This window comes from Theropithecus gelada, chromosome 13, assembly GCF_003255815.1.
Source record: "Theropithecus gelada isolate Dixy chromosome 13, Tgel_1.0, whole genome shotgun sequence".
Taxonomy (NCBI): domain Eukaryota; kingdom Metazoa; phylum Chordata; class Mammalia; order Primates; family Cercopithecidae; genus Theropithecus; species Theropithecus gelada.
The window spans coordinates 101447803-101465063 of record NC_037681.1 but is presented as its reverse complement, the minus strand read 5'-3'; the positions used below and the strand labels follow the sequence as shown (position 1 = coordinate 101465063).

General features: G+C 37.0%; 1 protein-coding gene across 8 annotated transcripts in view; it reads right to left on the bottom strand.

The window, feature by feature from the left end:
• Window positions 1–17261, bottom strand: part of CTNNA2 (catenin alpha 2) — a 1475417-nt gene that overhangs the window by 83354 nt on the left and 1374802 nt on the right. For all 8 annotated transcript variants that reach the window (XM_025354028.1, XM_025354027.1, XM_025354025.1 and 5 more), the window contains one exon: window positions 11149–11349. In XM_025354028.1, coding sequence (XP_025209813.1) covers window positions 11149–11349 — 201 coding nt within the window. The remainder of the gene's footprint in view (window positions 1–11148; window positions 11350–17261) is intronic.

The following is a 17261-nucleotide window of genomic DNA, read 5'->3' as shown; positions in this document are numbered from 1 at the left end:
CTTGTTAAAGCACTCGGCTAAGAGTTCCTACACTGTTGAGAGCTTTCACTTCCTACACACATGCACTCGAATCTTGGTTATGACTTCTGACACCACAGGTTAAAGAGCTGCTTCTGCAATTAATGTTTGAATCTCTAAACCTAAGTCAAATTGAATTTTTCCTAATGATGCCATTAGTTTTTTATTCCTTTTGGCATGCACACTGATCTTTATGTACCAGCTTTGTCTTTCTATGTACCATTCCCCGACTCTTACCTGTTCGCTTTGACTCCAACCCACTTGTCCAATCGCCTTGAGCGAATCTAGGCCATTCCTTCTCCAGGATCTAGCTGTTATTCCTCTGTCCCCCTCCTGTCCACATACTGCATGGCTTCATTTCGCCTCAGTGGATCTTTTGTGCTCTAAATGCCACTGCACAAGGTAATAAGGCTATTATACCAGCATTTGAGTATGTCCCTATTAACTCCATGTTGTGGGATTTGTCCACACCCCCTAGGACTGTTGTATCTAGTTATGCCATTCATTACCCTTATGGTTTCTCCTATCCTCATGTATTTGCAAATATGTATGTGTGAGTGATCAGTGCCTCTGAGAGGGTGCCCAGTGATTCTTCTTCTCCTGGTATTCATGCCTTTGTGTTATCTCCTCAACCTTGAATGTGAGCTGGAACTAGTAACTCACTTCCAACCAAGAGAATATGGCAAAAAAATGATGGGATGCCACTTCTGATATGAAAAATGATGCTGGGTTCTGCTTTCTTACTATCTTGGTTACTTACTCTGATGGAAGACAGTTGCCATGTTGTAAGAGGCTCTAAAGAAAAGCCCACATGGCAAGTTAAATTTGGGGGTAATTTGTTACACAGAAATATATAACTAATGTAGTATGCTATGTCATAAGTAAAACTATCAGTAAAAATAGCTATACCCTAAGTAAAAATATTGGTAAAAAAAAAATAGCTAGCAGGACACATTAAAATTTCTGTTTAATTGTGGCAACGATGCTTGCTCTACGTTTCAAGTATATTTATTGGTTCCAGAAAAATGTGTAAATGAATCTTGATGTTTAATTTTACACAAGTTATTAAACCAATTTAAGCCTCAGTTTACTCAGTATAAAACAGAAATAACGATCATTTTCCTTCAGGGCTTACGTAAAGATCAGAAATACATTCAACAAGTTTATGACTAAATTTTATATGCCAATCTAAGCAGTACTCTAGGCACTGGGAATCGAGTGGTAAATAACACAAATACGTTATGCCTTGGAGGCACTTACAAACAAGTAGGATGCGTGTCAGATGATTACCATGCTGCCTACCACATGAAAGAGCCATAGTAAATGCTTCTTGGGGCTGTCTTCACACCACTACTTTCTGCATTTACACCCATGCACACACTGTTTCTAACAGGCAAAATCATCTAGTCTCTTTTGGAAAGAACTTGGAGGTACAACCAAATGATTCACTATGGGAAAAAAAAAAAAAGGTGGGCATAATGGGACACAGTACACCAATTAGTGTTGGATCTGAAAACTGGGAAGTTGGTACACTTTGTTTTGAAAACTGAGCTTCCCCAGTTTTATGCCCTTCTCTCCCCTCAGCAGCCTGGTATCATCCTGGTGACAGTGTTGCATTTTTAATAAGGAATTTCCTGTGAAATCTGCCCTCAGGACAAGATTTGATAAACTTGCTCCTAGAACTTTCCTTTTTATCTTTCTTGCCAAGAAGGCCAGTGTTAAACACTGTATTCCATCATGACCTCCCCAGATCCATGAGGAAAGAAAGTCTTTGAAAGACTTTACCATGAGGAAAGAAAGTCTTTGAAAGACTTTACCATGAGGAAAGAAAGTCTTTGAAAGACTTTACCAACAAAGTAGTAACTTCCAAAATATAAAGACAAAACAATTCAAATTCAGCTTGCCTAGCCCAGTTGAAACAGTTTCTAATCAGCCACCCAATTTCATCCAATATTCTCTTGAAACTATTTCCCTTCTATCTCATATTTACACCACTTTAATTATTTAATTTACATCACTTGATTGAATTTAAATCTTAAGTGTCTTCAAATGCTTTCTAAAAATGTAGCAGAGGCAATGTAGAAATAAACCTTACATACTTTCTCTAAATTTCAATCTTCCTCTGCCTAGACCAATGATATACTAACTTATCTTCTGTCTTGAGACATCAGGTTGGAAGCCGAAAATTGGAATCCAGGAGCGAGGACAACAGTACCCTGGCTTAATCTGCTCCTTATTCGCTGCTATTTGTCAGCAGTTTCTACCTCTCCAGACAACTATCATCATCTTGGCCAGTCCCAATTCTTCCTGCATACGTTCTTGGACTTTCCTTTCATCAGAGTCAATCATCTGTTACCTCTGTGGGAGTTTCTAAAGGCTGCCATTTCCATAAATTCATGTTGGGAAAATTATAAATGTATATTTCAAACATAAATCATATTTAAGTTCCAGAAGGCAATACATAACCCATGAGCTGAATTGTTTGATAAAAGATGAAAAAGGACTGCCTAGAAGGAGGGGGAAAAAAAAAAACTCTCTAAATTCCATTCACGACAACTACCCTAAAAGAATCAGGGAGCATCCATCTGCTCTTGTCTAGACACAAATTCCTTTTCCTGAGGAAAGAAAATACTTGCTTGGAAAGTTTTCTTCTATTTTAAAATAAGCATTTCAAAAATAATCACAAATGGTTTATAACTTAAAAGGATGGCACATTTAATTCTGAAACTTAAAGAATGAATAAAGTATTGAGCATGAGCATGATGCCTTATTTAGCTTACAGTGTTTGTCAAAACCTAGCTTAATAAATAGAGTCTAATTTGGCATCTGTGATGTTTAAGTACTTAGATTGCATTAAGATGTAATAAAGTACTTGCTAAAAATTTATTGCACATAATTTAAAAGATTCTTATCTTGATCATTAAGTATGCAATTTAAGGAGGGTTTAATCCCCCAGAATAAGGCAACTGTGTCATTATGTTACTCATTTATATTAATAACATTTTTGAATTTCAACTCTTAATTAAAGCTGCAGGTAACAGAGAGGTAGACTCAGATCTTAAGAGGTTAAAATTTAACAAAAACATGCAAAAAGTCAATACATACACACATGCCTCAGGTATTAAGATGGACAGAGGACAGATATAAACATTAGGACAGATATAAACATAAGTGGAAAAGTGGGTAACAAGAGTATGAAATACTGGGCAGTATGGTAGGTACCAAATGAGTAACACAGATAATAAGAGTAATAGGTACACAGAAGAGTGGGCTTGTCTGGTTAGAAAGGGGACTTCACTGACAAGAAAGAAATCAGGTAGAATTAGAGGAAAGGTAAAATATAGAAAGGCAAACCAGGAGCCAGGTGGGATGGCTCATGCCTGTAATCCCAGCACTTTGAGAGGCTGAGGAGGGAGAATCCCATGAGGCTAGTAGTTGGAGACCAGTCTGGCTAACATAGCAAGACCTGTCTCTAGAAAAAAAAAAAAAAAAATTAAAATTTGGCAAGGAGGTCATTTGGGGGCTACTCTGGCCATATACATATACAGTACTTCTTTGGTTCTTTTGTCCACTTGTTATTTCAGGCCCTCCAGCTACATGTAAAGCTTCCCTTTTTTTTTAATTACCAAAACTATTTCTGGAATACTCCAAGTATGTACCACATGTACTGCCAAATGAGTGGCTGTTAGCATATTCTTCCTCTGATTCAAACACCTATCACTGATATGGCAGTTTCCCCTCCGTCAGAGAATCTGGGTGACAGGAACTTACTACAGCCTCAGTTGTGCACGATTAAAGCATCCAGGCCACCAATTCCAGTGAACACCAGCACTGACTCTGCTAGACACAATATGCAGGCCCCTAATTTACTCCACTGCCATTACCACAGATGCTGGTCTCTGATGTCCTTGAAGTGACAAAGAACCACGTGTACTTTCCAGTTCCCAGGATTCTGAATCCATGAAGAACTGGAGATTCATGTCTTTTTTTTTTTTTTTTTTTTTTGGTTGTACTTTGGAAACAGGCACTAGAGAAGTGCTGTTTGTTCTGCTATGTCCCCCCAAATTTATAGCCTATACACATGCAATTGAGAATCTTCCAATGTCTACCTACCCCATCTCCACCTTCACGTTAAGGATTTTATTGTTAGAATAAAATTTTATATCTTACTTTCTCTTCCTGTGTTATATAATTTAGCTTTTTTGAAAATAAATGGAACATGTTATACATAATTTTTCCACCTCATTTTTTAACCTAAAAATATAGTCAGATTGTATAGTTATTCCCCATTCTGTTTTATAGCTGCATAATACTCCATTGTGTGATTAGACCATAATTAATTCAATCAGTGCCCTAAAGCTAGATATTTGTGTTGTTTCTAGCCTACAGTCTTATAATAAATAACCTTGTGCATATGTTTTTATATTTTTTGCCAGTACCTCTGAAGAACAGATTTTTATAAGTGAGATTGCTTTCCAACTGTTAAATATGTTCTTTTGATAGAAGATGTCAAATTTCCTCCATTTTGCACATCCACACGCAAAATATGAGACGACTTTTCCTCATCCTTGACAACAGAGTATATTATAGAACTTTTGGATCTTTGCCATTCTGATGGGTAATGGTTTCTCAGAGTAGTTTTTAATTTGCATTTATCTTACAAGAGAGGTCAAACAACTTTTCTTTTGATGAGGAATCATTTACATTTCTATATTGTAAGCTATCTGGTTGTGGTCGTATTTTCTGAGGTGGTTCTTCAGACTTTTATGCTGAGAGAGCTGAACATGTCTGAACTGTGGGAGAACACATCATTTACAAACACAGCAGTGTACAGAAAATATTTTCAAGTTTCTGTATGGTCAAGCCTTTCCGAACAAAAATACCGGCAACCTGGTTCAAAGGTTAACAGTCCTAAGATAGTGAAATAACCTGGAAAGAGATTTACAGGCTTACCTTCCCCAGAGATATGTTTACATTTCCAAGAGGGATAAAACTAGGAACCATACATTTATATTCCAAAAGGTTTTAACAACTTGGGTACCTCCTGGACAGAATTCATTTACATAAAAGAGAAAACGTGGCTGGGCACGGTGGCTCACACCTGTAATCCCAGCACTTTGAGAGGCCGAGGCAGTCAGATTACCTGAGGTCAGGAGTTCCAGATCAGCCTCGCCAACACGGTGAAACCCCGTCTCTATTAAAAAATAAAATAAAATAAAAAATAAAAAATAAATTAGCCAGGTGTGGTGGTGAGTGCCTGTAATCCCAGCTACTTGGGAAGCTGAGGCAGGAGAATCACTTGAACCTGGAAGGCAGAGGCTGCAGTGAGCCAAGACTATGTCTAGCCTCGGCAACAAGAATGAAACTTCATCTTAAAAAAAAAAAAAAAAAAAAGAGAAATGTTTCTCTCCTGCCCTCAGGAGGAGCACCAATTTCTAAATAAATAAATAAACTCCTAGATTCATGATTGTCTGGTTCCCCAACTGTAGCACAGACCTCCGCTGTATGTGCAGAATCCATCTGCCCTCATCACATTGCTCCAAGAGCGGGAATGGAACATGAGAAACTGACATGCTTACTGTGCAAAGTAACGTTTGTTCTCTGATCCCAAAACCTTGCATTTGCTTTTAGGAAAAAATTATATAGCTATTCAAAAGCTTATCAGATTCCTACAATACTTTGACTATATAAGTTTTAGTCATATAAAAAAAGACAAATTATACATTTTCTATTTAAGGGCTCTTTACTGGATGAGGCTTCTTTCTCATTCTTCCTACATTTCCAACTTAAAATCAATCATGCAGAAGTAACAGACTGTGGATAGTCCTTCCTATCTCTAATACCTAATAGTTTGTCTTCCCCATAAGCTGCCCCTACCACCTTCTTCTGACATCAGTCTCATACTCCAGCCCCTCATATTCCAGTCACAGGCAGGTCACTCAGACCTGTCCAATCATAAAACTCTATTCTACTAGCAACAGAAATCAGTCCAACTGAAGGAAGCATACGCCAAAAAGCCAATCAGATGATTTCCCATGTGATATGCAGAAATTGGTCTTGAGCTATGAACCTGAGGCTGCTGGTAGACATATTCTCTATAGAAAAAAAGAAAAAAGCATAATGTTCTCATTTTTGGTATTCATTTAATCAATACATACGTATTAAATGTGTTCCATGAAAACACCATTCTAGGCTGTGGGTACCTACAGAAACACTTGCCTCTAAAAACACACAATCCTGTTATAAGCACAGTCATGTACACTGAAGAGGACATACCATACTAAATAGTTTTCTGTTGTCTCCAACTGAGACTAGAGCTATATCTTAAAGAAGAATCTCAATAAACAGATGTAAAGCAGGAGGAGGAGGAGTTGAAGAACATTGCCGGGAGGACAGAGGGAGCAGCATGGATACGTTTTGCCTGGAGAATAATGAAGGCCCCCGTCCAGATGGTGCAGAGGGTTTATATAGGGGACTCATGGGCAATAATTGCTTATGCCAAGTGCAGTCACCAGGAAGCCAGAAACAGTGATGCATATATTACACAATTAATACAAACCCATTATTGAATGACAAAACATTAGGCAATACAGGAAAAAACCAAGTCCCAGAGGCACTAACTGATTTGTTTAAGGACACAGTTAGTTGGTAGCAATCAAGTAATTGAGTTATTCTGAATCCTAACCTTGGATTCATTCTACTTCATTGTCCTGGCCCAAATGTACCCTTCTCAATAAGATTTCTAGTTTGGATGCTTTCTATTTGCTGGTCTTTTTATACTTTCTAAGCAAAAATATATAGAAATGATGTAAAAAGAAAAACATTCTCATCTGTATAAAACTTTAGGTTATAGAGCATGGAAGTAAAATTTATACCATCTGCTTGGCCCACGTATTTTCCAAAATAATGAAATTTTAATATCTGCATACAGAGTGCTCCATAACATAGAACACTTTTTAAAATATGCTTTCTTTTTTCTATTTTCTTTTTTTTTGGTTTATTGTTTCCTCTGAAGAAAAAAAATATCTGGCAGAATCTCACAGATCTTTTAACCTAGTCATGCTCACATGGCCACAAACTTGAATCAGCTATCAAATTTACAAAAATGACATTTCAGTATAATCCATTCAGTGAAGAATGAGCTACTGTATGCATATCTAAATATGATATCACTGAATGTGCTTTCACCCCTCCTCAGCCTCCTGCAGCAACCGGACTTTGTAAATGAGATCTATGAAGATGGGTCTGGTCATGCGTGTACTTACTACCAAGCTGTTGGCAATTTGTTATAATTCAGATTTTATTGAAGAGCCCATCAAATATGCCACATAAGTATTTAATGGGTCTTCTGTAGATCCAATTTATTGTGTTTTCATCAGCCTAGATTGTTTTATAAGAAAATGAACAGGTATATTTGTACATAATGCTACCCTATAATTCTTAGCATACTAATAATCTACAAAATTTTCTTAAATTTAACTCAGCATTCATAACAAGACAAGAAGCATTCTTAAGCAAAGCACTGTCTTTACTAAGGAAAGAAAATTCATGGAAAATAAACCACAGATGTGTTATCACTCTTTGGGTACCTCTCAATTTTCCAGCCATTCAGTGAGGGCAGCCAGATGGTAAAGTGGGAGTCTCCCTACAGTGACCTACCCCTGCAGCCATTCACGTGTCTACACAGGGGCTTGCCTCGGTGTAAACACCTTCAGCAGCAACATCCAGTTCAGTCAAGGCTGTTTGATTATTCTGCCCTTTTATAGATTCTTCTTAGTAATGTACTCCCAACCCCACTCCCTTTTCACTACGTCCACAGTACATAGGTTCCAATCTGTCCTGTTTGAACTTGTCCCTATTGTCCCTATTTTGGGTTATTTCTTTACTTTAGGGCAGTCATGCACATTATGTTGCCCACCACAACCCACTTCCTTCAAGGATATCTGACAATGTCTAGAGACATCTTGGTAGTTACAACTTGGCATGTAGAAGAAAGAGATGCTACAAACATCTAGCAGATGGAGTCCAGGGATGCTTCTAAGCATCCCATAATGGACAAAACAGTTCCCAGAACTCTCCCCAGGAAACAATTATTCACACCAAAGTGTCAATAGTACAGAGGTTGAGAATATCTGACTTAGGGTCTTGAATCTAATGGCACAGAATTTTTTTTAAATAAAATATCAAACAAAAAATCAATGGGTACAACCTAGTACGCGTGGCAGCCTCAACAACAACAACCCAAACCACGACATTTTGTCTTCTTTTTCCTTATCTTTCCTCTTGGCATTTTTCCCTTTTTTCCCACTGCCACCCTCTTTCACCCTACAATGTACTCTCATGACAACATTTGATAGAGTCACATAGAGAAGTGGCCAATTCAACATGGCTCTAAAATTGTTGAAGTCAGAAACAAAACTAACCAAAAGGTAGATAATTTGGTATCAGGGACATGCATAGCGGTTTCCATTTTGAGGACATATATCTTATGTCTCCTTAGCACACACACATAATGACATTAGAACTAAATCATTTTAGACAACATACACACACACACACACACCCCCCAACAAAACTTTGTACAAACATAATTACAGAACTGATCCTGTGGTCATCCTCAAACTCCGTGTGTCTACTCTATGCAAGCACATTCCCCAGCAATTCTAATTAGCAATCAGTGAGTTAACAGCTAAAGTTTTCTTCTTTCACTTCTTTGGCAATCTCTCTAGTTATTCGCAAAATAATAACGTTATTCCTGTTTCAGAAAGAGAAGAACAACTGGGGACGAATACCAAAGAAATTGTATACCTTCGTATTCTAGCTCTTAGTCCACTGACACCCACTTTTCCTTAATGCTTATTCCTATATTTTCAATTAAAGTTATATATAAGCTGTCTATTTCAGTCTCTACCTGGTTACTTTCCTAGTTAACTTCAATAAGTCCTGAACAGTAGAATTTAAATGTCCTGCTCATCTACCGTATTCAATTAGGAATTGGATGTAGACATCAAAATAAGAAAGGTGCCATTAGTTAAGCCCCCAGAGTGCTCAATCGTTGCCAGCTAGGATAAAAATTTTAACAACTCAGAACAAGAGCAAAAATCTTGATTAGCAACAACAATCCAGGATGAACGACTGTTTGTTTTTTTAAAGTAGAAAAATCAACCAGAACATTATTTACATATCAAGACTTTGGGTGAAAATTATGTTAAAATATTACAGTCAACTAAGCAATTGTCCTTGCCTTTAGATTTTGACCTAGTATGCGGCACTCCTGTTGTCAAAGCAGTCCAAGACACAATAAGAAAAAGTTCTAAAATGTCATTTGAACAGTGCCTGAGTTATCTGTGGGTAGAAAGTCAGATGAAAATTGGCAATATGCTCTGTATCTTTCATCTGACACAAGTGTCCTTCCCACCCGTCATGAGTGGGCAGGAACTGAGTCCTGCCTCTAGGTCTTCCACCCTTCTGGTATTGTTTATCTAGTGTCAGACCCAAGTGAGTGTTACTCTGTCAGAAATCCCACATGAAGCTGAGACTTTGTACAAGAATAGAGCTGATGGGCTAGGAGCTGAAAGCCACAGAAATGTGAGATGGTCTCCCTAAAGGTTACTAAGAAAAAGTCCTTAATTTGGAGAATTAGAAAAAAAAATACCTTTTTATAACTCTTCCAAGTGAGGAAAGAAATACTGTATGGCTTGCTTTGTGTTACTCAATTGAATGTAAAGGGCAAGCTTATATGAAAGAAAGCAGTGCGGACTCTCAGGTAATTCAAATGCAGTTATATCTTGTCATCATTATTTTTGTTATTATTTATAATTCTAAGTCTGTAAGGATGTTCCAAGGGCAACAATCTCTAGATGTGCTCTTTATAACATGATGCCATGCCATTCTGTTTCTGCTTATATTTCAAAGAGAATGACCAATACCTGTGTTTATGTATTGTGTTTTCCTTGCTATTCCAGGCTAACAAATACCTACAGAACTCTTTGTAAATAATATTTTCCCCATAAAAAGCAACGTATTTCTACCAACATATCTCATCATGCAGAACTTGGAACACAGCTATAGCTGACCTTTCAGAGATGGCTATTTTTAAAATGCCTAGTGGCATCCAAAGCTCATATGCAAAACCATGAAGGTCCCCCTTAGGGTTTGAGGGGAGAGGCCCTTCTGTGCATATATATGCACCAATTCATTATTCATTAACAACCTTATCCAATGTGGACTTACATTCTCTTTTTCTATTCCCTAGTCTCCTTTCATTCCTTGGACTATATATCTATTTTCATATATACAAATATACAAGGCCTGAGGAAGCCAAAAGACACTGGTCAAGAGGGGACAACTACTTAAAACAGGCTAGTCTTTTATATATTCTCCAGAGCTGTAGATTGTTCTAATTCAGTTGAAGTATTTTTTTTCACCCCAATGCATGTGCAAGCTCTGACAAACTTCCATAAGTAACCATGCCTTACCATAGCAGTGAGTCCTGTGAGCAGCCACATGCCCCTGAAGAAGGGCATGTAAAGCTTTCCTAGAAAGAAAGGGAATATGCTGAAAGCCTAACTCTTTGTCAGCAGCCACCACCTTTCTTTGAGCACATCATATCCACGCACTATCTAGAGCCTTTATGCTTTCCACTGGCTGTTCCCAGTTTTTCCTTAAGGTCCTATCCTCTCAAGCAATAAATGAAGAAAAGGTTAACTTACAGATTCCAAGTTCTTATCACATCTGCACTATTTTATAACCCTGTGACCTCATTCCAGTCTCTTAGCCAATTCAAACCGTAATTTTCTCAAACCATAAAATTATCTCATCCACAATTGGAGATAATGAAGTAAGCAGAAAAATTTTATTAGGTGTTTGTAAGAATCAAATGATCTACATGAAAACTATAAAGAACTATATGCATGCAAAGCAGTAAAATTGTCATTCTCCTAATATCTCCTAATGTTATTCCAATTCGAACTCAAAAAACAAAGAGAAAACTCAAGTACTCTATCCATTCCACGATTATGTACAATTTAGAAGCATAAAGGCCTACAGAAATCAATGACACAGATTTATTCAGATATAGAAACTAATCAAGATATTAACATTTTGGCCAGACCTAATACCAATGCTTACCTGTTTCAGAAAGTAATTTTGTAGCTTCCAGCACCTTCTCAGTATAAACCCCAGCTTCATAGTTCTCCATCTCAGCATTGATGATGTGTATGACTCGAGCTGCCCGGCCCCTGATGGCCCCTGCTGTCCGGTCCAGAGTGTCCACATCGCCCTCTTGGAGGGCTATCACACACTTGTTCACATCCTCCAAGATGTGATTTTCTATGGAGAGGACACATACACATTTAGATGACTTTACATCACTCAGAACTTAACCAATTAAAATTGATTCAACCATCATGAGCCCTTGCCTTGGACACATCTCAATGCATGCCTAATAATACTAAAATTGTATGTAAAGGACATAGTTTATAATTACAATAGTGGTTCTCAAACCTGAACATCAGCCAGAGGGCTCGTAGCATCACACAGATTGCTGGGTGCCACTCCTAGAGTTTCTGATTCAGTAAGTCTGGGATAGAGCCCAAGAAATTGAGTTTCTATTAAGTTCTCATATGACATTAATGCCACTGGTTTGAAGACAACATTCTGAGGACCACTGACTTAAAGAATATCCCTTCTTTTGTTTCGAAGTTTGATACTTACACACGAGAAGGCCTTTTAGAAGTTGTAGCAGCCAACATGAAAGTCAATCTGACCAAGTATAAATGTCCATAAATAAAACCAGAGTCAAAGCTTTGGGCAAATGTTTGTTTAATCATGTTTTCATTAAGAAAACATTTGAGGAAAAACTAAACAAATATCACTCAGTTGGTCTTTTAAAATTATGTCATGCACATGGTATATACAATGGGAAAACTGATTAGGTGAAGATGATCAGAGTTTCTCACAATTAAAATACAATCCAGTCTCGTGGCTGGTTCCCTCACATTATAGTGAAGGTCTGCATAACTTTCACGTCATTGCCCAAAGTAGAAATCAAGCAGGCAGGAGGGGAGGCTTCACTCTCTAATGGCATAGAGAAAACACATTATTTGTTCCCTTGCAGTTTTAACAAGTGTATAATTTTGTATTTTTCATTTCCCATGTGAGATCTGTAATTCTATTCCTTGTGCATTCTTTAGAAGCAGAATTCTAAGGAAATGTTCGAAAGGTTTACTGCTCTGTGGAAATAACTTAAGCTGAACACACACATACATGCATACACACAAAGTAATAAACTGCATGTTTGTGTTCCCTTAAAATTCATATGTTAAAATTCTAACTCCCAAAGGGGTAGTATTAAGGGGTGCAGACTTCAGGAGGTGATTATGAGGGCAGAATCCTAAGGAATGGATTTAGTATCCTTATAAAAGAGACCTCAGAGATCCCTCCCTCTTTCTCTACCATGCAACGTTCCCGTGAGAAGACTATGAGGAAGTAGAGTCCTTTGTCTTGGAATTCCCAGCCTCCAGAACCATGAGATATAAATTTCTATTGATTATAAACAACACAGTTTATGGTATTTTCCAAAACACACCAAGACATGAACACATAAAAATATGTGCTTTTTGATAAATATATTTTTTAAAGTCTTAAGTAACCTGTTAATATTTTAAAATTATAACTGCCAAATCCAACCAATAGTTTATAAAGAGTTAAAATAAAATATTACCTCTTTAAAAAGCTTTTAGGGCTAGTTCTGATTTTAAATTTCCTAAAGAAGGAAAAAAGGGAGAGTATCCAGCAAATACTAGTCTCCACTACTGATCTCCCCTACTCTCACTAAGCACTTAGAAAATTTATTTTTTTAGGACACAGTATAGAAAGTTGCAAGTTATAACTGACTTTTCATAAAGAACATCCATTTTGACCTCATACAGTGTGATTCTCACTCAAACCATTATAAATTACTGATTTCTACATTCTCTAGTTCTTTAATTTCAACTATAAATTAGAATAGAAAAATAATGAAATGTTTGAATTTTAATATTTAGATTTCTAAAACTCACAAAAAGTAGTACTTCCCAAATCAGGACTTTTTTTGAGACATGACATTTTAATGAAAACGTGATTAAACATATGAACACAGTATATACCGAAAAGGATATCTGAGACAAATGTTTACTCAAATGAATATTGTTACAGAATTTTAAATATAAAACTTTGATTATAAGAAGCTTCTCTTCCTGTCCTGTGGAATTTCTTAAGACAATTAAAATGTATCCTGGCCCCTGAGAGTAAGTAACTAGAAAAGGATTTGTGTCTAAATCACACATCCATCTGCTATTTTCTTTGAATAACAGTAATACAAGAACGGGTAAAGTTTCGTGCAGAGTTTAGAAATGGTACTTTGGAGTTGAGTAAAACCTAGTGAGACATCTGTTGATTATATTAGATACTGATCTTTCCGGAGTTAATAGTTTTGTTTTTAATTTGTAAGAAAACTATTCATGACCCAATATGTTAAAATGAAAACGTATGTTGTTTTTTTTTAATGGGACTATCCAAAAGTAGAAATATGCAACTATTTTAAGAGGCAAGAAATATGTTTTTATAGATATTATTATACCTATTTAAAATAAACCAGTATATGCTAAAAATCCATAACAACAAAAACATTGCTATTAATTACTCAAATCATCAACAAATTTGTTATATAGGTTAATAATGTCGTGTGAACAAAATATTAGCTTTATAATTTACTTTTTTTTTTTTTTTTTTGAGACGGAATCTCCCTCTGTTACCCAGGCTGGAGTGCAGTGATACAATCTCAGTTCACTACAACCTCCATCTGCCAAGTTCAAGAGATTCTCCTGCCTCAGTCTCCTGAGTAGAGGGGATTACAGATATGCACCATCACACCTAGCTATTTTTTTTTTTTTTGTCTTTTTAGTAGAGACGGGTTTTCACCATGTGGGTCAGGCTGCTCTCGAACTCCTGACCTCAAATGATCCACCTGTCTCGGTCTCCCAAAGTGCTGGGATTACAGGCATGAGCCACCAGGCCCAGCCTAATTGACTAATTTTTATAAATAAACTTTTAAAATTTTAAGATATAATCATGCAACATAAATCATTTCAGTCAACAATAGACCACATATTTGAAGGTAGTCCCATAAGATTATGTCATATTTTTACTGTACTTTTAAAATATTTATACATGTTTAGATATACAAAACTTACTACTGTATTCCAATTGCTTACAGTTTTCAGTACAGTAACATGCTGTACAAGTTTGTAGCCTAAGAGCAATAGGTTGTACCATACAGTGTAAGTATGCAGTAAGCAATGACATCTAGGTGTGTGAATACAGTATATGATGTTCACACAAAGATGAAATTGCCCAACGATGCATTTCCCAGAATGTATGCCTGTCGTTAAGCAACATATAATTACAGTTTACTCAGTGGTTTTCTAACTTCTCCAATTCAGGTCCCTTTTTATGAAAAAAAAAAAGAGTCACAGTTTCTTCATGATAGTAGTTATATTGATGGATGGTAGACATGTAAAAGCTACTACGGTTCAGAATGTTTTCAAATAGATTTGTATTTTATTAACAATGTACAGGCATGTCTTGCTTTATTCTGTATCACATATTGGTGGGGTGCTGTTTTGCTTTTTGTTTTTTCCAAATACAAATTGAAGGTTTGTTGCAACTCTGCCTCAAGCAAGTCTGTTGGCGCCATTGTTCCAACAGCATATACTCATTTCCTATCTCTGTGTCACAGTTTTGTGATTGTTGCATTATTTCAAATTTTTCATTATTGTTTTGATGATCTGTGATCAGTGATCTTTGTTACTATAGCAACTGTTCTGGGGCATCAGGAACCATGCCCACATAAGATGGCAAACTTAATAAATGTTGGGCGTGCTCTGCCTGCTCCACCAAGATGGTCGTTTGTCATCTCTCTCTTCTCAAGCTTCTTATTCCCTGAGACACAACAATATTAAAATTAGGTCAATTAATAACCCTATAATGACCTCTAAGTATTCAAGTGAAAGGAAGGGTCACACATTTCTCACTTGAAATCAAAAGCTAGAAATGATTAAGCTTAGTGAGGAAGACATGTCACAAGTCAAGAGAGGCCAAACAGCCAACTTGTTTAAGTACAAGAAAAAGTTCTCAAAAGACATTAAAAGTGCTACTCTAATGAACACACAAATAAGAAAACGAAGCAGCCTAATTGCTAATATGGAGAAAGTCTGAGTGGTCTAAATAGAAGATAGTATCAGCCACAGCTTTCCTTTAAGCCAAAGCCCAATCTTGACAAGACCCTAACACTCTTTAATTCTATGAAGGCTGAGAGAGGTGAGAAAGCTGCAGAAGAACAGTTGGCAACTAGTAGAGGTTGGTTTATGATGTTTAAGAAAGAAACCATCTCCGTAACATAAAAGTGCAAGTTAAAGCAGCAAGTGCCGATGTAGATAGAACCTGTGGCAAGTTATCCTAAAGATCTAGCTAAGATCATTGATTAAAGGGAGAAAACAGTAAGTTTTCAATCTAGACAAGACAGCCTTCTACTGGAAGGTGCCATTTACAACTTTCATAGCTGGAGAGAAGTCAATGACTGGCTTCAAAGGACAGGCTGACTCTCTTATTAGGGGCTAATACAGTTGATTTTTAGGTTGAACCCAATGCTCATTTACCACTTTGAAAATCCTAGGGCCCTAAGAGTTGTGCTAAATCTACTCTGCCTGTGCTCCATAAATGGATCAATGAGGCCTGATGACAGCACATCTGTTTATAGCATGGTTTACTGAATATTTCAAGTCCACTGTTGAAAACTACTGCTCAGAATAAAAATAACAATTCTTTTCAAAATGTTATTGCTCACTGAAAATGCACCTGGTCACCCAAGAGCTCTGATTGAGATGTACACAGAGATTAGTAGTGCTTTCCTGCTTGATAACACTCTGCAGATAACATTCTGCAGCAGATGGATCAAGGAGTCATTTTGACTTTCAAGTCTTATTATTTAGAAAATTCATTTTATAAGGATATAACTGCAATAGATAGTGATTCTCCGGATGAATCTGGGCAAAGAAAATTAAAGACCTTCTGGAAGGAATTCACCATCCTAGTTGCCACTAAGAACATCCATGACTGATTCACCAGAGAAAGTCAAAATATCAACATTAACAGGAGTTTGGAAGAAGTTGATCCCAACCCTCATAGTCGACTTTCAAGGGTTCAAGACTTCAGTGGAGGAAGAAAGTGCATTTCTAGTGGAAATAATAAGAGAACTAGAATTAGAAGTGGAGCCTAAAGATGTGACTGAATTGCTGCAATGTCATGATCAAACTTCATGGATGAGGAATTGCTTCTTATGTACAAGCGAAGTGGCTTCTTGAGATGTAATCTGTCCCTAACTATGATAGTGTGAACATTGTTGAAATGACAACGAAGGATTTAAAATATTACATAAATGTAGTGGATAAAGCAGCAGCACAGTTTGGGAGGATTGACTCCAATTTGAAAGACGTTCTACTGTGGATAAAGTGCTGTCAAACAGCATATCACATGCTACAGAGAAATCTTTCATAAAGGAATAGTCAATCAACGCAGCAAACTTCATTGCTACCTTACTTTAAGAAATTGCCACAGCCACACCAACCTTGAGGAACCACACGGGAACCCTCACTCAGATCATCACCAAGGAAACCCCCCACCGCCCCCACCAAAGAGATTATGTCTGGCTGGAGGCTCAGAATGATCTTTAGCATTTTTTAGAAATGAAGTATTTTTAAATAAAGGTGTGTACATTTTTTAAACATAATCCTACTGCACAGTTAATGGACTACACTGCACTGTAAACATAACTTTTATACGCACTGGGAATCCAAAAAATTTGCACGATTCACCTTATTACAATTGGTGTTTTACTGCAGTAGTTGAAACAGAACTGGCAATATATTCGAGGTCTGCTCGTATTTGGAAAAAAAGTCATACCTGTTTATGTAGACATGAACATTAACTTTTTGGTCAGAAGACCATACTTGGTGTATATATGGATTTTTGAACCCCCTGTAATAACTTCCCCACCCGTATACCCTGTGCCTTCAGGTCTAGCTCCTACAGTTAGTAAGCATGCTAATCTAGTATATATCAAGGAGGGCAGTCAATTATTTGAAGGCAGAATACATACTTGATTCATATTTGCATTCCTGACAGTGGCCTATAGGCAGCAGGCA